The sequence below is a fragment of the Panthera tigris genome, chromosome D4, assembly GCF_018350195.1.
Source record: "Panthera tigris isolate Pti1 chromosome D4, P.tigris_Pti1_mat1.1, whole genome shotgun sequence".
Taxonomy (NCBI): domain Eukaryota; kingdom Metazoa; phylum Chordata; class Mammalia; order Carnivora; family Felidae; genus Panthera; species Panthera tigris.
The window spans coordinates 28,110,085-28,133,326 of NC_056672.1; the positions used below are offsets into that span (position 1 = coordinate 28,110,085).

A 23,242-nucleotide genomic window follows, 5' to 3' on the forward strand; every position below is an offset into this window, starting at 1 on the left:
GGCCCAGACTCTCCTCCACCAGCTCTGCAAGGTTCCTGCCCTCACCCCGGCTCTGCAAGCCAGCACATAGTTGCCTCCTCCCCGGCTCCTGTCTCTCCACTCCGTGCTTGCTTTGTGCTGTCTCCTGTCACAGTCTAGGAGGAGTGCTGGCTTTGTGTTGGTTGCTTTGGTCTTCTGGTGCCTTGGTGGCCTTAGGTATGATCAGCCTGGCTGTGGGCCCTGTGTCCACCCCCTTCCTGGCCTGAAATTGCAGGTGTCCCAGCAATAGTAAGGACAGGCCTCACCAAAATCATGGCCAAAGATCCAAAAGTCCAAACCACAAATGTCAAATTGCAGATGGTGTTGTGTTCTACTTGAGGGGCTGTGAAGGGATCAGCCCTTGAAGACACAGTGAGCTTGTCGAGCACAGCTTTCAGATTGCATAGATCAATATTGGCCCTAGGATGGGTCCTTCCCCTTAGACTTTCTTCTTAGAATGCTGGGCATACCCAGTGACTCAAGACAGAGAGAGAGAGACAAAGAAATCTATTTAGATCTGTTACCTGGAAATTTCATAGGTCCTCATGGGTAATGAAGATTATGCTCCAGGAGCCCTGGAGTTACCCTGAACCAGTCGCACACAAGTGACACATGGTTCCTGGGGAGAGAGAAATGTTATTTGCTACTCACCCCTCACCCCTCAGAAGTTGTGTCTCCATTCATCTTCCTTCTCACCGATTTTCCCTAACTTGAAGATTCTGCAAGTAGATTCTTGACAAAGTGCGGCCCAGGGTGGCGGGATTATCCACAAGTGTCACTGTGTGTGGCAGCATCCTTCAGCCACTGCTTAGGGAGACTTGGGACTTGGGGCCTGGTGACAGAAGGTTCTGTCAGGAGGATGTGCCCTTTGGACCCAGGACCCACCCCAGCTGCAATCAGCACAGCGATGCAGCGGGTCTCCCGGGGAGGCTGCTGACCTGGTCCAGGTGCCACACACGTGTCATCTCACCGGATTCTCTGGACTTGGTGAGCTTGTGTGATAAACCCCCTTCGGGGAGAAGTAACCCGGGGCTCAGAGACATAATGTGCCTGTGACAAAGGCAGAGGCTGAAACCCAGGGTCTGGCAGTGCTGTGTACATGGGTGAGGGAGGGAGGAGGAAAACTGGATTTGCTGCCAACATGCACACTTGAAGAGATGTCACTGGACAAGTTGGGTATTTGGGCCTCTTGCAGAGGGCTGCTGCCCTCTGTCCCCAGAGAGGAGCACAAGGGAGGGTCTTCTGCCCAGCTTGCAAAGGGGCTTCTCCATCAGGCCACTAGGGGCCAGCAGTTAGCAAAAATTAATGTTTTCCCTCTGTAGTTTTAATGTCTCCACATGAAATCATTATTGTTACAATACTGTGTACAAGTCTGTCCTAATCTTTTATTCTCCCCACAAAAAATTCCTGCAGGAGGTGCCGGAATGCCTTTCATTTGGCAAATCTGGTCTGCTCCTAGGAAGCCGGAGGCCGTGGTGCCACTGAGATAGTCCATCCCTGACGGTGCTTGTCCAGGACACAGGCTTGATGCCACGGGGAGTGGACAGACCCCTTCTCGGGAAACCCGAGAGCCTTCGCCACTTGGACTAAGAGTCTGCAGAGAAGCACACTGCGACGGGGACCATGTTGCCACTGAGGGTTGCATCATTTCTTCTTTACATTTCTATTTGCCAGGTGTCCTACTTGTATAATCAGAGAGACCTATTCAGTTAAGAGTAACTGTTCCTGCTTTTCTCCTTCCTGCCTTGAATTTTCCCATTGGGCTTGTCCTCAGTCTGAAATCTTTGCTCTTATGCAAGGGCTCACTTTATGTTTGGCTCACCGACTGTGAAAGCCAGGCAGCCCAGGGGAAATGGTCAATTCTTCAGAACTTTGCAATGTGTGTTATTATTCCCTGCAAACCTAGGGTGCTACCTACAGCTGTATCTCAGCTCCCTGGGTCCCTCCCCCAGTGCACTTATGGGGAACCGCCTCTCACCGCCCAAGTCCCAGCCCTGAGGCAGACAGACTAGCTCTGCCCTCAGGACAATGGAGGAGAGACAGGCAGGCGCGCTAATAATGGGGCCGTGGGTCCATGGGCACCACTCCTGGGGCCCCCAGGCTCTAGGTACAGACGCAAGGGACCCAAATCATGTTTCCAGCTAACCTCACAGGTCTCGCCATAAATGTTCATATGATATTTCAAAATTGACCCATTATTTCCATTTAGTAACAGACGTGGACTTGAAAAGTGGATCATTAATATCCTTCCCATAGCGGAAAAGCACTACTGCTGCCATTGATAGAAATATTGCGCGAACAGCCAACCACGGGGCTGACATCTGGTACGTGCAGTTGCTCAGACCTGCTTTCTCAACAGGGGAGATTAGCCAGGATGGACTTCAGACCACAAACCGAGACCTGCCCCTAGAGCGACCGAAAGCCCTGGAGGGGATTCCATAAAGGAAGACCTTTCTCACTGGGACGCTCAGCGGCACTGAACACCACGGACAGCTCCTGTGGGCACTTATTGTTGCCTTTGACAAAAGACGGTCTCTCGGACCTGAGTGGTAGTGCTTGATCCACATCAGTCAGGGTCCTGGTGGGGACATTAATGAAAGGCAGAGTCATGGGCAAAATTCACAGGAAGACCCAAGAGACAGTGAAGCATCTGGAGGCTGGGACAGAAGGAAGCCATTACCTCCCCTGGGGCAGAAAGACACAGGGATAAATCCTTTCCTGGGGAAGCTGGAGCCCAGGGGTGAAGCCGCTCAAGAATTTAGAGTCACAGACACACAGCTGGAGTCAGAGAAGCAGCACTGCATGATGGGGGAGGAAACACGTGAGCCTAATCTCCCCCCAGCCCATGCAGTACCCCCCTATTAGCCGACCCTAAGTAGAAGCCAAATGACAGGCAAGCCTGGGAGAGGCCATCCATGGGGTCCACCTTTCGGGGTGTCCCTTCCTTAGGAGAGTGGATGCTCTTTTCTCATGGCAACATTCTCCTGAATGGCCACGTCTCTCTCTATTGCTTCAAAGAGATCCTCACATACAGCGATGTGGCACCACACTGCCCGAACCCAGAAGTCAGGGTTGTCTCTGTCTTTCTCTGTGTGCAGAGCTCCACAGAAGGTTCTGACTGGCCCAGCATGGGTTCTGGAGTGGGCCTGCATAAACATCAAGGGGTGGCCTGGCCCCAGGGCCCTAGGGCCCAGGGGCGGTGCTGGGAAAGGAGCCATCCTCCCCACGGGGAGAGTTCTGTTAACAGGGAAGGGGCCAGAAGAGCTCTGGACAAAGAAAAGCAAAGGATGGCAAGAGTCTGTCTACTTTTCTCAGATGCAGGTGCCGGGACTGGCACATGTTCATCAGGATGTGGGGCTGCCTGGGCTCCGGGAATGTTAAAGTAAAACAACGAGGCGTATAACCCAAATCCGAAGGGCTTAAGGACCACTGCGCTCACTGCCCCATCCTGGGAAAGGCCTTGGGGGACAGGCCAGGGGGCCTTTCAGGGTGTTCTGTTCCTGAAATCAGGTGAGGTGGGAACTGTCTGGTGAAGTCCCACCATGCGTGGCTGGCTCCACCCCCTGCAGGAGGAAGAAACCAGAACATGGCTCAGCCCCTGCAGTCAAATGAGACTCATCAACGTCCAGAGTCCACGGGGCTGTCACTAAGCCTGGATGGCGTGACCCTGGGAGAGCCCCTCCAACACCAAGGGCAGACCTGGCTGTACCTGCGCAAGCAGCCGCTAGATGGCAGGCAGGCTGTAAAACCTGAGGGAGGTTGGGAGACCTGAGGCTGAAAATGACTGCCTTTGTGAGTAGTTTCCAGGTTTGCAAGATGAGAAACGTTCTGGAGATGGCTGGTGCTGAGGGTGCACAGGATTGGCTGCCCCTGCACCCCGCAGGTAAATGTGCTAAAACGACCAATTTTGAGGTTTGTCTCTCTTACCACAATTTCTTAAAAACAAAGTAAAAAGACCCATCAAGCTGAAAGTTAAAAATAACGAGGTAAGAGAAAACTTGCAGAGGAATATGCAAAATTACCCAGTGTGTTTAGAGTATGCAGAGAAGCTGGGCTCCCAAAAAGGGCTAAGGTAGAAAACACGATCCAATGCATTTTGCAAGAATTTGAGATTTGTTACTTTAGGGAAATATCTAAAGTGGTATCAGAGGAGGAAGAATTAAAATTTTTGTTTGACTTTTTTCTTTTGTTTTTCCATTTTTTTCCCCCAGTTTGAATCTATATGTGGGGTGGCATCATAGTCTTGTCCGGACTTTGGATTCTTGAGGACTTAATTGAGCTAAACTGTTTATTAGGTGTGCGGTTATCACATTCCTTGTTTACAGATCTTGATTGACCAGCTATTGGTGAGCTATTCTGAACACCAGCCCCAGGCTCACAAGAGGGCACAGAGACAGGTTCACCCATGTGCCTGCTCACCAAGGAGGGGTCACCAGGCTCAAATCAACAGTGCCTGAAAAATTGGCCCTGGGGTGTTATTTTCAGGGATTGGAGCTGAATTTTGGGTGTCCACCTGAGAGTAAGATCAGACTTCATCTTTGCAACCAAAGGTCATGTGCTGCTGACAGGCTGGGGCCTCAACCCCCTCAAGCCTGGAACTCAGCAGCTTCCAGACACAGACCAGGACCGGGACGGGAGCGCAGGTCCCCACTGAACACCCTGGAGGAGGGAGGGCCAGGGGAGCCTCTGCAAGGGGATTTTAAGGAGAATCCATGGGCACCTCTGAAATGTGGGTGACAGGAGCAGGAAATGAACCAGGGGACAGCTGATACACACACACACACACACACACACACACACACACACAATTTTATTATCATGTGTGTATGTGTGTGTGTGTTTTTCATGAGGTAAAGGATTTTCTCGCCCTAAAGACTTGATCTCATGGACAAGAGCCTTGACTCTCACTGATTCATTCATGAGTGCCCGTTTGCCACATTCAGGGAGTCTAAGCATCTTGAGAACTTTTCCTAGAAAAATATAAACTTATTAATAACTGTTGACATACCTTGTAATACTTTTTTACAACATTGTTTTACTACTTATAACAGTCTTTATAATACCACATTTTTACAAGAATAGAAAGAAAATGCAATCTTCCCACTATCATGAGAGACCAGAATGATTGGTCAATATTATAGATATTGGTAGTTTCAAAACCTTCAGTTTCACAATTCATTATGGGAAATGCCATAGGAATATTTAAGATATTTTTCAAATCTCGAAAATCTCTTTCAAGTTACATGTTTTTTATTCATACGTAAACTTTAGATCTTAAGACATGTGGAGCTTTCTCATCTGCTGACTCATTTGAATGCTCCTGGAATTGACAACACTATTAACCAGTCTGTGGGGGTCTACATCTATCTCCCTCTGGTTTAAGGGGCTGAGTACTTCTGCGGGCTCCCCTTGCTGGGGAAACAGCCTCCTTAGCGCCCTGGGAGCTTCTCTGTGTGAGGCTCCACTGCCACCCAGACAAACGGCCCAAACTCGAGGATGGAGAATGGGAAGAGCAGGATTTACTTCGCAAGGGTGCTCATGTTCCCTCCTGAGCTTCTCATCCCTGTCCTTCCTTCCACGTTACATAGAAGTCTGGATTCCTTGTCCATGATAGCCACGTAAACATTTGTTAACACAGTTATGATGTTGCTTTTGGATTCCTTCATCTCTTGAAGACATGCAGAGTGGAAGACAAAGTGATTGTCAATCAGAGTGTCCTCAGTGCCACCCAGCTTCTCCTGAGCGTCTGGCATTTGGAAGGACAGTGTATCTATCTATAAAGCCTGGCTTATTATTGAAAGCCAGGAGCTCAAAACTCTGGTTTTGCAAGTTAAATCCTGAACATTTGACTTTTATTTTCATGTCTCCTTTACTACACTTCCCAAGGTAATGGATGCTTCTGGTAAGTCAAGGGTGTGTTGCATATACGAATGTGAATCAAAAGTGAACATAAGCCTTCCAAAAATATTATCCCCATCACAGTCGAAATTGAGTGGCTGAGAGGAGAGGGGAGAGGGGTGTTAGGGTTTCATGGGGACAGAGTTCAATGTGAGAGGAACATTCTGGAGATGGATAGTGGTAAGGGTTGCAACAGTGTGACTGCACTAAATGAAAACGGTTAAAAGGGTCAATTTTGTTGTGCATATTTCAGCACAGTAAAAAGTAATTCACCTTGCTTCCCAGTGAGCAGGCGAGCGTGGGAAGCTGTCTCACTCTGTCCTGGAAAAAGAGCAAGGAACACATTGGGTAAGATGGTGGTTTGTGGTCTCAGGAGGACAGTGCTGACCTCCTGGGGTCCAGCTCCCTGGTGCTGTCCTATGAGTGTGACCAGCCAGCAGGGATCTTTGCTTCCCACCTGTCTAGATCATGAGCTCTGAGCAAGCAGGGGTGCAGCGGGCTATGCATCTTCCCTGCAACAGCATACTTCCTGTCCAGTCCCTGCAAACGCTTGTGTGCTGTGTAGACTGCTACAATGTGCTTGGAGGAGGGGGCCGTGGGGCCCACATTTCACCTGCATTCAACCCAAGCCCTGTGTGGTTGGGGCGGGATCTCCTCCTGTACAGGTGATTGTTGGCACCAAGCCTGACCTTTCTAGTAACACCATTTGGCATAGCCTGTGTTGGATTATTGCCCAGACTACTTGGATTCCTCTGATTCAAGTGCTCGCTGAGCCTCTAGTGTGCAGATCATGGGGCAGTGACCTTAGAACAGTTCCCCTCTGCAACAAGAATCTACATAAGTCAGGTGGAGGACAGTGGGGCGTGGGGAACGAGTTCCCAGCCAGGATGCAGAACCCACACCTGAGCACACATGGCTGAAAAATGTTTTCCTGTGCTCTTAAGGTCTCTGGACTAACATGAGATTAAACTGACATAAGGCAAATTCATCAGAGGAAGCATCCAAGTTGTATTAAATTTTTATATTCAATGTGAGCCTTCACAATCGAATTAAATACCCCAAGGAGTGACCACAACTGGAAACTTCTATGCCTTTAGAGAAAGTCTTGATAAATTTGTAAAGAAATGACAAGAAAAAGTGCAGTAAGTTGTGGGAAGTGATAATGAGATACTTTGGGAGGCAGGGGACGAAACTAGTGGAACAACAGGATTATTTAGGAATTGTTTTCATAGATGCGTTCGGTGTTGACTCCCAGCCTCTGTTGGTCAGGATGCTCTCTTGCTGGATCCTTTCTCAGGGGAGAACACCTTTCTCAGGGAAATTTTATGACCTGCTTCTGGAAAGCGGATGTCAGAGAGTCCTTCCTGCACCTGCTGCTTTTCAAGTGCCTGCAGCTCAAACAACCAGTATGCCACAGCCGCTTACTTTGGGGGAGCGTGTCCCAAACCCCTGAAGCCTCACCGAATAGTAGAATGTCTTAGGAACAAAACTGAGGTTTCTGCGGAAGAAGGAATGCTGCGTCTAGACTGTGACACAGTGTGTGTGTGTGTGTGTGTGTGTGTGTGTGTGTGTGTATGTGTGTGTGTATGTTTACATGGGGTGGAGGGGTTAAACTCTGTTCTGTTTCTCTGGGGAACTCACTGATACATGGACCCATCTTAGACCCACAGACCATCTCCTACTTACCTGTATATCTTTTTCATGCCTCTTTCCATTCTTTGCAAAAAAGAAAGAAAGAAGAAGGGAAGAAAGAAAGAAAGAAAGAAAGAGAAAAGGAAGGTGGTTAGATTTCATTACATGGTTGTGAATAGAGAGTAAAGATGATGTTGTCATCAGGTTAGGCGGAAGGAAAAGGCCTTAGCATGGAGCCAATGTATTTATTTCTTCCTCAATTTCTCTATTGTGATGTGAAGAATGCCTTTGTATAAAACCAGGTAAGGGATTTATTTCCATGTTCATAAAAGCTGGAGCGGGTTTCTAAGTAATTCCCAACTTTCTCAAACCACTGAAGAGCTTCCCACAGTCAACCGTCTCCCTACTGCTGGACACTTCGATCCTTCCCATCTTTTTGCTCTTACAGACAATATGTAACTTTAGAAAGGCTCATCTAGGTTTCCCTGCTGACCTGCAGGTCAGAGGGCCTGCTTATCTAAACTTCTCAATGTCCACAGAGCTGCCATGTTGCCGTCCCGTGGCCATCCTGTGATCTGTCTCTCCCGCAGGCAGAAGAGGACCGTGTCCCAGCACCTGAGGACATCTGAAAGGATCAGTCGCGGCTGTTTATTGTGGATCTGCTGAGAACGGATGGGCCATGTTCTTCTCATTTCCTGATCTCAGGGAGGCTCACCGTCTCCCATGGCTTCATCTACTATTTGTATTTTCTCTTCACAAACTGTAGTCTTATATCCTTAGTTTATCTCTTTGAAGTGATTTATCTTTTCCTCCTTAATAGGTATGTTCCTTGATGTGCGCTTTGTGTTACATGTTACAAACATTTTTCTCCTGTGCTGTGGAGTGTCTTTTAACTTTGTTCGTGGGGTGTAATTCCCATTTTGACGTAATCACATCTATCTTTTCTTTACACTTTGTGCTTAGTGTCTTTGGTACCGTGTAAAGTCATAAATACATTTTCTTTTATGTTTTTAATACTTTCATACTTTTGTTTTTTTTATGTTGAATTCTGGAATCCATCAGTAATACGTTTCGTGGATCTGCTTCTAATTTTTCCTAGATGATTAACTATTGACCATTCTCTTCTCACTGATTTGAAATAGCATGTTTCTTTTTATTTTTAAAAAGCATCTATTCAAATAATCATATGGCTTTTCTCCTTTTGATGTGTTAATCGCTCAGCCTTCCAGTTGCTGAAGCCTATTTTCCCAGAGTCCAATGCAACCCAGTGAATGCTCCCACGTTCCCCAAGTAGGGCCAGAGCTGTACAGAGTACTTTAGGGGATGCTAGAAAATGGAAAGCACACCTGGATTCCCCCTGAGACAGGCCCAAGCATGTAACCTTCCAGTGGAAAGGCAATCAGGAAAGAATGAGAAACAGAAGAAAGGGGTTCTCAGGTCACAGGCTAGAGATCCCAATAGTTCTTCTGTCCCCTGCCTATGGAATGACGGTCACCCGGGTGCCATTCCACCAGTGGCTTTGAATCTTTGATAGGTAGCCTCTGAGAATGAAATGAGGGGAGTCCCAAGCTCCTCCCAGCTCCCTGTCCTCAGATTTGACATGCAGGGACACAGATCACTAAATCACCACTAAATATATTTCAGTGTGCCTTCAATACACACTTTTTTCATATCTTATAATGGCATCAACTAAATGGAAGTTTAACATTATTTTCTTTGTTGAATAAGCATGAGCTTTTTCTTTTGGACCCTTAGCTGGACTACTGCAACTGCTCTATTGTTTTAGTCAAACCATCTAAGGACCATTTGACAGGGAGTTGACCCCAGACCATGGTCAACAAGTTTTTCTTCTGTAAAGAACAAGCAATTATCATCAAGAAAACATCAGAATAGAAGTCATCAGCTTGGGAAACGAAAGCAGATTGGGAAGATTACAGTATACTGGCGGGATGGACAGGCCAATCAGGCCAAACCCCAGGGCTTTAAGTGGGCGGCCTCGGAGCCCCCACCCACCAGCAGAGAGCCCTGGGGCTACATCTGCTGAGGGCCTCTGCACAGCTGCATGATTAGGTGAGCATCCCCAGTGGGGCTAGACTCATCCTTGTGTAAGTATTTGGGAGGATAAATTCAGTGTTTTTACTCCACCATAGTGGCTCTAACATCTAGAAGAAAGGAGGATGGTTTTTTTAGACAGATCAGTCTAATCAGATTCTCATTTTTTTTCACTTCCTAGGTTTTGAAACATGTATCCTTTTGCCTTCCTGACTGCACTTTGCTTGGGAATAGTTTCAGCTACTATAGAGCTTGATCAAAGTTTAGATGAACAGTGGATCCAGTGGAAGGAGACACATGGGAAGCAATATGGCATGGTTGGTAACATCTAAACTATCCAGAGGACCCAAAGAGAATGTCCGTGCTGGTGGTAGTTCGTAGCACAGAGTAGCATCTTGAAGCCGCTCTTACCAAGGCAGTAAGCAGGGCACCGTGACTGCGCACAGTGTGGGCATATGTCCTGCTGTGTGGTTGCTGGAGAACAGCTCCCAGAAGCATCAGGCCATCCCTGGCTGTGACTTCTCCTCCTCTCTGTGAGAACATCTACTTGGAGCAGGTCAGTTGGTTTTAAATAGAAATAAAGGTGATAAGTTATATGTTTGCCTCTAGGTTGAAGAATGCAGAAGAGCCGTGTGGGAGAAGAATATGAAAATGATTATACAGCACAATCAGGAATACTATCAAGGGAAACACCGCTTTTTGATGGCAATGAATGGCTTTGGTGACATGGTGAGCGTGGCATGGATTTGCTGAATATTTTGTTCTTTCTCTCAGTACTTTCTCCCCAAAATCTCATGTTTGTAAACATTCTACTTTCTTTTCCCTGAAGACCAATGAAGAATTCAGGCACATGATGATTGGTCTTAAAACGCAGAAGAGTGAGAATGGGGAAGTGTTTAAAGTCCCCTTCTGTGCTGGCACCTCTGTACCTGTCGAGAGAAAACAGACGTCCACTATAAGTCCTGTGAGTATCAAAGATGACTACTTATCAGGTCTCTCTCCAAGAGGAAAGCCAAAAAGAAAGTGGCCCCCTGCTATGGTTTCCTGCTGTGGAACAATATGGTGTTGCTATGTTGTTGTTTTTAATGTTCATTTATTTGAGAGAGAGAGAGAGAGAGAGAGAGCATGAGCAGGGGAGGGGCAGAGAGAGGGAGACACAGAATCCAAAGTAGGCTCCAGGCTCCGAGCTGTCAGCACAGAGCCTGATGCAGGGCTTAAACCCCCAAGCCCTGAGATCATGACTTGAGCTGAAGTCAAACGTTTAACCAACTGAGCCACCCAGGCACCCCACCATTGCTATGTTTTAAAAGTTTTTGTATAGATGGTCTGTTGTCACTTTTGTTAATTGTTTTGTAGATTGAGACCTTTATAATTTGTTTCCAGGGTCGGTGTGCTTCTGGCTGGGCTTTTAGTGCAGCTGGTGCCCTTGAAGTACAGATGTTCCGGAAAACTGGCAAACGTGTTTCCTTGAGTGTGCAGAACCTCCTGGACTGCTCTTGGCCTCAAGGCAATGAGGGCTGCAATGGTGGTCTAATGAGTAATGCCTTCCAGTATGTTAAGGACAACGGAGGCCTGGACACAGAGGAATCCTATCCATATGTTGCAAGAGTGAGTGGAGCTCCTCACTTGTCACCATTCCAGCTCTGCCCTTAGAGCTGAATGCTTTTGAAGAAAACAGACACCATATTTAACATTCGCATTTTCAATTGTAGACTATCTGCAGACTGTCAGGACTGTCATTAAACGGTATTTGCCTGGCATAGTTCTCTGCTTAGATGGTTACCACATAGCTGTTTTTATTTCTACATCACATGGAGATATGCATACCTTTCTATATAGGGTACAGATTTCTCCAAGGTGAAAAACTTTTTATGGACAGGTAGACCACGAGTGTTTCATTGAATCCACACCAATTAGCTTTGCTTTTTTTTTTAAGTTTATTTATTTATTAATTTTGAGAGTGAGAAAGGGAGAGAGAGAGAGAGAACATGAAAGGGGGAGGGGCACAGAGACAGAGAGAGGGAGAGAGAGAATCCCAAGCAGGCTCCATGCTCCGTACAGAGCCCAACACGGGTCTCGATCCCATGACTGTGAGATCATGACCTGAGCTGAAATCAAGAGTTGGACACTTAACTAACTGAGCCACCAGCACCCCGCACACCAGTTTTTCAATTTTAAAATAATAAATACCCTTTCACCTCCTGGGTTGCTTCACAACAAACTTGACTTGGAAATCTTTCACCTGCAACCTGTCTTGAAGTCATGTTCCACAGGAAGTGGATGGCAGTAATCAAGTTTCTTTTCCTTTACCTTTCAAAGGATGGACCCTGCAAATACAGGCCTGAGCATTCTGCTGCCAATATCACTGCCTTTCACACAATCCCTCAGCGGGAGAAGATCCTTATGATGATACTACGAAAGGTGGGGCCCGTCTCTGCGACTATTGATGCAAGCCTGGATACCTTCCGGTTCTATAAACGAGGTAAGTATTCGTTGATGTAGAAATATAGGTAGAAAAATTGGAAAACCACCCTAAGAAACAGCAAGAGTGACACTTTGGTATGCTTTGCTTTTTTTTTTTAAGTTTATTTATTTATTAATTTTGAGAATGAGAAAGGGAGAGAGAGAGAGAGAACATGAAAGGGGGAGGGGCACAGAGACAGAGAGAGGGAGAGAGAGAATCCCAAGCAGGCTCCATGCTCCAAGCAGGCTACATACTTTGGTATGTAGAATTCAGTGTAGAATTTTGGGGTGTGTGGATTTAACATAGTTGTTCATTCTGTACACATAATATTTATGCCTGCTGTTTCTGTATGCCATGACTTGACCCAAATCCCCATGAGTTCACGTATATCACAAATATATTTAAATGGCTACATAATTCGATGGGTAGAATTTGCTTTACTTTTTTCTAATTGTTAGACCTTAAAAACTTTTAAATAATTTTGCTATTGATGTTAACACTGGAAAGAGGCCCTTGGCTCAAGCAATTTTATGTTCTCTGCTGTTTCCCTAGGCTGACATCCTAGGGTAGATGTAGTATTTTCAAAAGAGATTGTGACTGTTAGTATTTCTCCTAGTGTTAGATGAGGGCCTAAATCCCACCCCCACTCCCAAGCTAAACAAAAGTATCTGACTTTTAAATCTCATCTGAATTCATATCACAACTGAATTTTGAAATGCTTCCCCTAGTGTGGTTGATAGGCTGGGTTACTATCACATGTCACGTGGGAATCCTCACCCCACCATTGAATATTACTCCCCAGGCATTTATTACGATCCAAAGTGCAGCAGTGAAGACCTGAATCACGGTGTTCTGGTGGTTGGCTATGGCTTTCAAGGAAAAGAATCCGATAACCAAAAATATTGGTTTGTCAAGAACAGGTATGAAAATCCAGGAATACGTACTTTTGAATTTGAAAAGGGAATATTTTTTGGAACCAGTGTTTGGACGCAGGTCCCCCAACCCTTGAGCACACTTCTGAAATCCCAGCAGTGTTTACCCCATCTAGGGGGGAACACAGACATAGTCATATAATAACAACGTTAAGATATTGCCTCACCTGCTAGAGTCCTAATATAGTTTTGGTACCACTGTATTTTTTTTAATTTTTTAAAATGTTTTTATTTATTTTTGGGACAGAGAGAGACAGAGCATGAGTAGGGGAGGGGCAGAGAGAGGGAGACACAGAATCTGAAGCAGGCTCCAGGCTCTGAGCTGTCAGCACAGAGCCCGACATGGGGCTTGAACTCACAGACTGTGAGATCATGACCTGAGCCAAAGTCGGACACTCAACCGACTGAGCCACCCAGGCACACTGGTACCACTGTATTTCTAAATTGTAATTTTAAAAAATTTCTATAACACATCTGGGTGCCAAAATTTTCCTTTTCCTGCTCACGTTGCAGTTTTGTGAAAGGTCTGGGGATAGAATTCTGTGCTGGGTTAGAACTCAACCATGAACAAGAACAGTCTCTCCTGGTTCTTCCTGAATCTGTCCTGGTCTCTGGTGCACTGCTCAGTATCAGATGTTCTTGTTCAAAAAGATACATGTTTTTGATTGTTTGTAGTATTTGGAAAACTCTCTCTTCTTTCAGCTGGGGCACTGACTGGGGCATGGATGGCTACATAAAAATGGCCAAAGACCGGGACAACCACTGTGGAATCACCACCAAGGCCAGCTTTCCTATCGTGTGAGACGATGGTGATGAAGAAGGCCTTGACTGGCAACAGAATATCCAGGAAATGGATTTTATTGTAGAGTTGATCACATCTTATTGTGGGGATAAAACACTTGAATCACTGAAGTTCCAAGTTGTGGTTGGATTCTGTGACTGTTCATTGGTGACGAAACTACTTTTTTAATCCCTGCTCTAATCAGTGGTGTGTGATTAACTTGCTTAATAACTTTTGAATGTTCATGTTTTAATTTTTTTATTTATTTTTGAAAGAGAGAGAGAGAGAGAGAGGCATACAGAGTGCGAGCAGGGGAGGGGCAGAGAGAGAGGGTGACACTGAATCCGAAGCAGGCTCCAGGCTCTGAGCTATCAGCACAGAGCCCAATGTAGGGCTCAAACCCACAAACCAAGAGACCATGACCTGAGTCAAAGTCGGATGCTCAACCAACTCAGATACCCAGCCCCCCCTGAAGGCTCATGTTTTAAAACATTCATAAAATTTTTACCTTTTAAAATAAAATTTACTTGCATATGTTGAGGTATGATTTGGTTTTTAATACAAAAACTTCTTTACAGTAAAAAATTAAATGGTTTTGGAGGGAGGATAAAATGTCCTCATTTCCCCCATAATTCTTCAAACTGGTTTAAGAATTTAATTGACATAAGACAGGTAAACAGTAGAAAAAAATCACTCAAAGTTTTATTACACAACTAGGGAAGCCCAGTAATGAATTTGAGCCCCCCCAGAATGGCAAAGGCAGGTAGGTGTTTTTTTGGCAGTTTTTATACATTTTAGACAATGACAATAATTTGTGAGGAATTGACAGGAAAAAGAGGTGTGTGGGAGCTTTAAATTGTAGGAATTCCAAGTGGCATCTGGGCTGAGTTTGTATATGAGTGAAAAAGTAACAAGGTTTGTTTCTATAACTTTCTCAGCTTTGAAGCCCATCTCTGCTGATAAGGATGTCTCTTTACCTCGTAGTACAGGGAGGGGACCTTTCATATGGGAATGCTCATTTTCTGCTTTCAGGGGAGACATATGACAGCCTGGGTGTCCTTGCAGCATCTGTGTCTCAAATAGCTTCAACTCAAGATTGTCAATATGCCATGTGGTACCTTCTGGGGTGACATCCCTGGGCCCCCACAATTTCTTCCTCTGAAACTCCCCTGGAAGTTTACCTACTAACTATCTGAGCAGGTGACTGTGGAGAGAGAAATCAAGTTCATACATGAGTGGTAACAAATCTACAAAGAATAAGAAAAGCATAGATCCCCTGGAGGATGAATGAATGGGTGAACGAGAGTGGGGGTTATAGGCTTCCAGGTATGGAATGAATCAGTCACAGGAATCAAGGGCACAGCAAAGGGAATATAGTACACGGTGTTGTAATAGCAATGTAGGATGGGGGTAGATACACTTGTGGTGAGCACAGCATAATGTATACTGTTGGCAAGTTACTATGTTGTACACCTGAAACTACAGTAACATCGTGTGTCATTTATACTCAAAACATTTGGGGACAAAAAGCAAAGGATGAATAAACAGAAGAGAACACATTTCTCCACACCTCATGAAACAAGTCCCACAATCCTGGAAATAGATCTGCTCAAATAAATGTGTTTCATTTATCTGATGGGAAATATTAATTCCTTTTTAAAGGAAGATTTGAGTAGACATTATATGCTTCATTTGGTTTAGATAAAAGCAATATTTTCCACTGATGATTGCACGAGCACCCCCTGCTGAGCAGTCACGGTATCTAGAACATGATGACTTTGGAGACCTCCAGAGGCTAAGCTGTTACCTTCTGACTGGAGTGTTTTCAAAGCATGCATAGTGGTATTGAACCCTCTTTGTTCCACTATCATAGACAGATTTAGGATTGCTTTTTCTAATTCACCATCTCAGAAATTTGGGAATAAGATCTTTAATGCTGAAAAGAAGCTGGAATTCTGATGTATCATCCGATTTTCTATGATTCTTCAACAGGCATGTTGTGTGGCACAATTTTATGAACAAATGATGTCACCAAGCACAGTGACAGAAGAGCCAGGTATCCAAGTCAATATGATTCTGATCATTTTGGTGGGAGCCCTTTATATGCTTTGTTACCACATGAAATAAAGGAGCAGGGGTGCCTGGGTGGCTCAGTCCTTAAGCATCTGACTTCAGCTCAGGTCATGACCTCACGGTTGATGAGCCTGAGTCACATATCAGGTGAGTTCGAGCCCCTCTCAAGTTAGCCTCCTGTCTCTCTCTCTCCCTCTCTCATTCTCTGTCCATCTCTGCCCTTCATTCACTTGGGCCCTCTCTCAGTCTTTCAAAAAGAAAAAAAAAATGTGGTTTATAGACAAGGTGAGGTTGAAACCTGTACTTTTCAAAGTCTGGAGTGTTAATTGATAGTGTTAATGTTCATACATCTCCATTTTTCCTGTGGTCCTGTCAGTCTTTGAGAGCAGCACACATTTCAAAATAGCTGATTTCAGAGTCTTCTTATTTGGCTCTGGCAGCTAGAAAGCTTGGTTCTGTCACTCAGCCAAGAAAGCCCAGATTTTTGGTCCACATTTTTAGGTGGTTCCTTCCTCTGCAACTTTCTTGGAAGATTCACGGATTCAAAGTTGAGCTGATAGTTTTATCTCCTTAATCCAGTCTCTTTGTTCTGACAATGAGTCAGTTCAGTCAAATTCATTTCAGGAAGAGGCAATGCAGGTATCTTCCTAGAGGGAGGCCTCTGCTTCAAACAATCAGGTAATAAATAAGAAGAAATTCTATGGCAGTACAAGAAAGATAATGTTTATTAATAAAAGGATCCAGTTATAAACCAGTTTCTGAGTTCCAAGGATAGCCAGTTGAAAGAATCTCTAGATGCTGGGCTTAAAGCACCTTTAGGCAGGTAAGGTAGGTAGGCAGTGGCAGGCTGACAGACTTTCTGAGAGGCTCATAGAGGAACAGGCATGAAGATTGTTTACATATGAGCTATTGCGGTGATTTCTCAGAAGGTTACATCAAGTCGTTCATATTCAATTTGCAGGGCTTCAGGAAAAGGGGAGTTTTAGGTATCCAGTGATTCCAAGTCAAAAGGATAGAAAAAAAGTGGAAAATATTAGTTTGGAGACTTGTGGCCAGGCTTCAGAGGAAACTAGAAGAAATTAGGATCTCGTCCAGTTCATAGTGAACTCTATTAGACTGTAATATCCACAATGGTGTGTAATTGAAACATAATGTTTCTTTCTATAATCACCCTCATTTTTACCAAGGACAGCCAAATTAAGAACAATTTGTTTGCAAAGTGTAATAGTTGCTTTTTTTTTTTTTTAACTTGGCCTGATGATGAAACTGCTGTAAATCATAGCTTATGAGAAAAAGTTTCTTAGGATTTTTTACTAATTAACAGTCCCAAACATCTGTTTTCTTCATCCTGTTAATTCACCATGAATTTGTTGTCTCTTTGTCACAATGTATGAAAACTGCCTGCTTTGCTTAAAGACTCAGATATAAGTATCAGGCTGTTTTTCCAATGGGCTTTATTGGCTCCATAAAGTCTGCCTGAGTTCCTTCAAGCAGTCTGGTCATATCTGTGTCTGTGCAAGTCCCTGCTTGAATATGACATTTCTGTCAAAGCCTCGGTGATGTAACCAGAGTTTCCAAATGTGTCCTGTTACAAGGAGAGCAGATCCTTATTAAACTTATGCAAATTAACATATTGTCAAGAACATATGAGAATACTTACTGACAGTTTTTGAATTCTGGACAGATCAGGTAGGGAGAAAAAGATAAGTGTCCCAGTCTGTTCACAAAGGCATGTTTTATCAAACGGCTGCTTTTTTCAAGTTATAGCTTAAAACAGTTTTTTCAATACTGGACAAAAACATTTAAAGATCAGAAATGCTTCAAAAATATATATAAAAATGATAATCATCCTCTGTTCATCCAGTCTCATGTTATTAATTCTTCTTCTGCTTGAATCCAGATCTTCCATTCATTCTGGAAATTCTTACCCAGGTCAGCTTCATGATCTTGAGGTTATCAGAAATCTGTACGCAAGAGTTCCTTCCATCGGTCTCATTGCAGGTGAAACACATTTGCAGAAGCTTTCATAAAAGCATCTGAGTAAAAGTCTAACTGTCTATAAATGATAAAAGACTTAAAATGTCCAAGGTTAAAGATCTGATGAGAGATCATGACAAGGCTGTTGACAAGGAAATTGGTGGTTTCTGTGACACACGACAGTAACATCTCAGGACATATCAGATTTCTAGGAGTTGCATACAATTTCTAAAACACTTATTTTCCTAACGTATTTCTACATAAATATAATCTAGGGGTGTTAGTATCCGTTATTTGACATTGCTTCCTATGTACTTTAACATAAGAAATAAGCCTAATTTGTGTAATATCTTCCTTTTATAAAAAGACCAAATCTCTTGAAAACGTTCCATGGATCCTCTGGAATATTTTAATTGCATTGTGGTCAAAATACTTCGTTTTAGAATTTGATTTTGGAAAGTGTGTGTTACAAAAAATCAAAATATTTGAACATTTGATTAAATAGGATCACAGATCATTATGCAACAATATTTAACTATTCAACCCAAGTGACAATAAAAGATTCCTTTTTGAAGAGAAGTGAGCCTTTATTCCCTTGTTCCACAAATAAAATGGGCTGAATTGGTTGCTTTTTGGTAATTAATCCAAGACAATTCCCATATCCTCATGCAACTCATCCGACTCTTTCTTTGCTTCAACTTTGGCCAGGGCTGAGGGCAGCAGCAGGTACAGCAGTGATGGTGATGGCTTCAGCAAGTAGGAAGCGGTAACCAGTCTATGCAGACAAAGCCGGAACCTGCTTGTGTCCATTGATGATAGGATGGGGCAGTGAGGCAACAATCAGGTGACCTATCGGCAGACAGACACTGGCAACACTGCAGACGCCCTCCAGGAAGTGAGAATGTAGTTTCCTCTATGATGTCAAGCACTTCACGGTTGTAGATGCTGCGATTGTCAAACACCTGCTGGTGATCATCCCAAAGGAGAAGGGGGAGTTTCTCAGCACATTCAGCTGTGTGGCCTCGCTGGCCCCTGCTTTGTCTCCAGTCTTAATCAGCTGCACATCACTCAGGATTTCAGTGGTGCCCCTGGACATTTTAGTGGTGATGCCTAAAGCCTGGGAGAAGAAGGTCTTCTTCGGCCCCAGACAAGTGTTCTGGGCTAGTGACTTCACATGGGGCTAAGGCACCACCACGGGCAGCAGCTGGCACCTTAGCCAGAAGCATGTCCCTGATCTCGGTGAGGTCCTCCTTGGTGAGCACAAAGCCCACATTCACCCAGATATGAGGCAACGGTTTCTCCAGAGCTGGTTGTTCTCCAGATGCCCTCAGATGATCTCATACATCATGAGGATCATGCCACAGCAGCAGCACAGCGTTCCCATGCAAACACATGCGGGCCTACTGCGTCTTCCTGGAACCCACGTTGTCTGCTCCCACAATGAAAGATGATCGTCCAAAAGATGGATGATCTTAAGGAAGTACTTGGACTTCTGGGTCACCTTGTCTTCCCTGGGCATCATGCGGATGCATATCAATGATTGCCATGCAGAGTGTAAAGAAGATGTCACTCTCATGATGACGCCTGGAGAGAGGAGGGTCAAGAATAAAAGATTTTAAAGGCAAATGTTGCAGGTTATACAATAGTGAACAAACTTTAGCTCTTTTAATATTAAGACTCAGTTTTCTTGAATAATCTGATAAAGATAAAGCATAGAAAATTTGTATTTTTAGGCCATTGGCCATTAAAGAGAAGAAAAAACTTTGTTTATAATTTTTTGTAATAAGCAAACTGAGACTCTTTTTAAAACATTTTTTTAATGTTTATTTATTTTTGAGAGAGAGGGAGAGACACACCGAGCATGAGCAGGGGAGGGGCAGAGAGGGAGACATAGAATGTGAGGCAGGCTCCAGGCTCTAAGCTGTCAGCACAGAACCCGACGTGGGGCCCAAACCCATGAACTATGAGATCGTGACCTGAGCCAAAGTCATATGCTTAACTGAGCCACCCAGGTGCCCCAAACTAACACTCTTAAGAAAATGTTTTTTCCTCTTTAACAGAGAAATCCTAAGTTCTAATGTTGCATCAGTGTACTTCTGATATTAAAACTCATTCTGAAATAAAATTGATTTTGACATGGCTTCCAAGAATTCAGGAGGGTTTTTGTTCTGTTCAGATGGTGGTATAGCTGTTGAGCAGCACTTCATAAGGTCCTTCCCAGTGAGGTGACTGCACACATCTTCTTCCAAAGATCTTGAGGTCCACCTGGTCTTCTGGTGGACAGGTGTGGCCAGCCTCACCAGTTGGTGGAGGCCATGCCTCTTTTCTCTGTTGGCAAGGTGCTTCAGGTGTACTAGAGAGTCCTCATCTCGAGTAGTCATAGCATCACATTGTCCAGCCACGGATGGAAGATTTAGAGATGCCAATAGGCTTTGACAACCAAACACTATTTCAAAAGGGGTCAGTCCGTGTCCCGTGTTTGGAGTATTCTGGATCCTAATAAGGCTCAGGAGCAAAGTGTTTGGTCTTTCATGGTTAATTTCTTGATTATCTTACAATCCATCTTATGTCTAGATTTTAATGTTCCATTTTCCCTGGTAATTGAAGATAATATATGGTATGAAATTTTAATGTGTATCCCAGAGATTTTGCAAGCAGGTGGATTATACCTTCTGTAAAAAGAATTTCTTGTCTGATTCAAACCATAAGGAATGGCATTTCTCCATAAGGAGAAATGGAGGTGTTAGTTTCTTTATTGCCTGCTGTGGCAGTGCCACATCTAGTCAGAGAGCATCAGCCCATCTGCTGAGCATGCAGACAGTGACCAAACAGTAAGAATAGCACAGGGCTTGGGGCAAATCTATCAAATCCGTCTATACAACCATAGAGGGCAGGTGGGCCTAGGAAGCCTTCCTGGGGTGTGCTGATTTCTTCCAGAGATTTCCCGGGGTTTACAAATCATTCACTGGGAAATCATTTGGTCAGGAATGTTGTGGATGCCTGGGCAAATCCAACTGTCTTTTTGGTCCTTCATTATCTTTGTGTCCAATTTGGTGGGTGGTAAGTGTAAGCCACAGGGTCAAAAGAAAGGGTGCTCTAGGAAGTCCATTTGGCCCACTGTATAATCCATCTGATAGTTGTTTGACACCTTTTTGTATCTGACTGTCCTTTGTAGGCTGTGGGGCATTTGCCGGGTAATGAATATTGTCAGTCAGGGATAAAGGCAGGGTTCACAACTGGGTGGAGAAAGAACAAGGGGGCCTGTTTGGGGTGTATACTTACAGCTCTGCCAACCCTATCATTTTCTAAAGATGCAACATCAGCTGTCTTAGTATGCGCTGAACAGTGAACAATGATGGTTTTAGAAGGAGGGTGAATAGTTGTAATATGTCAGCAATTATAAGCCTTTTAGCAACGGAAATAAGATGACGGAGGGTTAGTTAAAAGCGCTTGTTTGTAATGGGTCTGTCATGTTGTAGAGAGGTGCTATGATTTATGAACTTGTAAGACAGCAGGCACCACGTGGGGACGCACAGGTGAATAGGGGAGCTTAATGTCAGAGTGCTGGCTTTGTCCATCAGGCGGCAGCTGTGGCCACCGCAGGAAAGCATGGGGACATACCTGATGCCACAGCGTCTGATGGGCATGAGAAATGTGCTCCTGGCTGTATCTGATTGGCAAAAGGCTGTCCCAGAAAGCATGCAGCAACACCATGCCTTTCATTAGTATAAATGAAAGGGCTTGTCAAAGTTAGGTAAGCTAAGAGGTGGGGTGTGGACAGAGCCAGTTTTAAGGCTTCAAAGGAAGTTAATGCCTCTAAAGTCCATTGATATCTGAGAGAAGAGCATACAAAGGTTTATCAAACATTGCAAACTAGGGACCCTTTGGAGGCAGTAGCCAGCTGCTATTCATTTTGGGGAGAGGGATGGACATAATTGATTCAAGAATATTTGGAGTGAGATTTTGAATGCCCTGAGGCATGTCCTAAACAGGTCACATCATCCTAAATAGAAAACCGTTGTTTACATCTCTTGGAGTCTAGACGTAGAGCTGTATAAGCTGTCTGCCTTGTTCAGCTAATGCCCCTAAGAGAATGAGGGAGTCCATAAAAGCTCCCAGCTTGCTTTGTTTATAGAGTAAAGGGTACCAGCAGGGAGCCTTGGGTAGAAGTTACAGTGTCTAGCTGGACTTTAAGGACTTGGGAAAATATTGCATACACCAAATATCCTTGGGGTATGCAAGGCCAGGTGAATGGTCTCCTTTTAACTGTGAAGGCACAAGAAACCAGGAGTCAGGGTGCAGAGGAATTGAAAAGGAAGCTGTTCACAGGTCATTTCTGTAAACCAGGTTGCATCAGCAAGAATGATGAAAATTATCAGCTGGATTGCAGGGCACAGGATGTCGAGAAATTATGAAAGAGATTATGGCTTCTAAATCCTGTGCAAACTGATGGATTTGGTTTCCCTCTGAGTCACATTTGCCTTCTTTCTTTATGGGCAAGATTGGGGAGATACAGGGTCGGGTGGTAAAGACAAGGATGCTGTGGTTCTAGAGAGACTCTATTACAGGGGTATCACTTGCTCCGAGTCTCTAGAGGGAGGGTGCTGGGCCACGAGGGCGAGGGTGGGTTCCTCTCCCGAGAAATGCACCCAGGCTCCCACTCCCTAACAACTCAACTTCAACTGTGTGTGTAGCCCAAAGACTGACTCGGGCATCTTTTAAACATCCATCCTCTTCAGAGGAATTTATCTCAGGATGAACTTGCAGTAAAGACAGCAGGACACTTGGAGCTTGACCTGAAGGTGAGGAAACAAAAGTGACTTTTCTTATTGCAATTTACATTGGCATTAAATGTAGATAACAAATCTTTACCAAGAAGGTTTGCCAGTGAACATCTGGGAAGCAGCAAGGCCTGGGAATGTGAACAGGGCCTGAAGATACTGAGCTGGGCTGGGCTGGCCAGGGCTGGGACTCAGGCAGTAAGATGGGTCGCCCCGAGACTCCGAGAGCCTGAACAGAGTCAGAGGTGACAGGTAGAGATCAATCCTCTGAGCAGATGGGAGAGAAAGTCACACCAACATCAATCAAGAAATCTAGCCTGAGCCTCTGTTTGGAGTTTTCTGGTAGGTCCTGGGGGTGACTGAGTACTGGCTGACCTGTCACTAAAGGCGAAATTGTTGGGGCGCCTGGGTGGCTCAGTGGTTAAGTTGCCAACTCTTTATTTCAGCTCAAGTCATGATCTCACTGTTCATGTTTTCTAGCCCCAGTTCTGGCTCTACGCTGACAGAATGGAGCCTGCTTGGTATTCTCTCTCTCCCTCTCTCTCGGCCCCTGCCCTACTTATGCTCTCTCTTTCTCTCAAAAATAAATAAATAAACATTAAAAAAACTAAAGGGGGAATTGGCTCTCAGGAGA

At 44.7% G+C, this 23,242-nt stretch overlaps 1 protein-coding gene and 1 pseudogene across 2 annotated transcripts; one reads left to right on the forward strand and one right to left on the reverse strand.

Annotated features, from left to right (window-relative positions):
• Nucleotides 1-9,566: 9,566 nt before the first annotated feature.
• On the forward strand, nucleotides 9,567-13,908 carry LOC102951600 (procathepsin L-like). 2 transcript variants are annotated; one of them, XM_015541574.1, is made up of 8 exons: nucleotides 9,567-9,618; nucleotides 9,782-9,917; nucleotides 10,210-10,329; nucleotides 10,430-10,564; nucleotides 10,984-11,208; nucleotides 11,920-12,082; nucleotides 12,867-12,984; nucleotides 13,699-13,908. In XM_015541574.1, the coding sequence occupies exons 2-8, from the start codon at nucleotides 9,792-9,794 to the stop codon at nucleotides 13,796-13,798; spliced, it is 987 nt and encodes a 328-aa protein (XP_015397060.1). In that variant the 5' UTR covers nucleotides 9,567-9,618; nucleotides 9,782-9,791; the 3' UTR covers nucleotides 13,799-13,908. The 2 variants fall into 2 exon arrangements, with proteins under 2 accessions (XP_015397060.1, XP_007091179.1); XM_007091117.2 differs by having other exon boundaries at nucleotides 9,573-9,653.
• A 4,468-nt stretch (nucleotides 13,909-18,376) lies between these two features.
• LOC102951305 lies at nucleotides 18,377-19,602 on the reverse strand (annotated as a pseudogene).
• Between the last annotated feature and the right edge of the window lie 3,640 nt (nucleotides 19,603-23,242).

Bases quoted from the DNA above. Each gene is read 5' to 3' on its own strand.
- LOC102951600 (XM_015541574.1), top strand. From the start codon at position 9,792: ATGTATCCTTTTGCCTTCCTGACTGCACTTTGCTTGGGAATAGTTTCA. The intron at 10,330-10,429 runs GTGAGCGTGGCA...TTTTCCCTGAAG, and splicing joins TGAATGGCTTTGGTGACATG to ACCAATGAAGAATTCAGGCA. The intron at 12,985-13,698 runs GTATGAAAATCC...CTCTTCTTTCAG, and splicing joins TATTGGTTTGTCAAGAACAG to CTGGGGCACTGACTGGGGCA.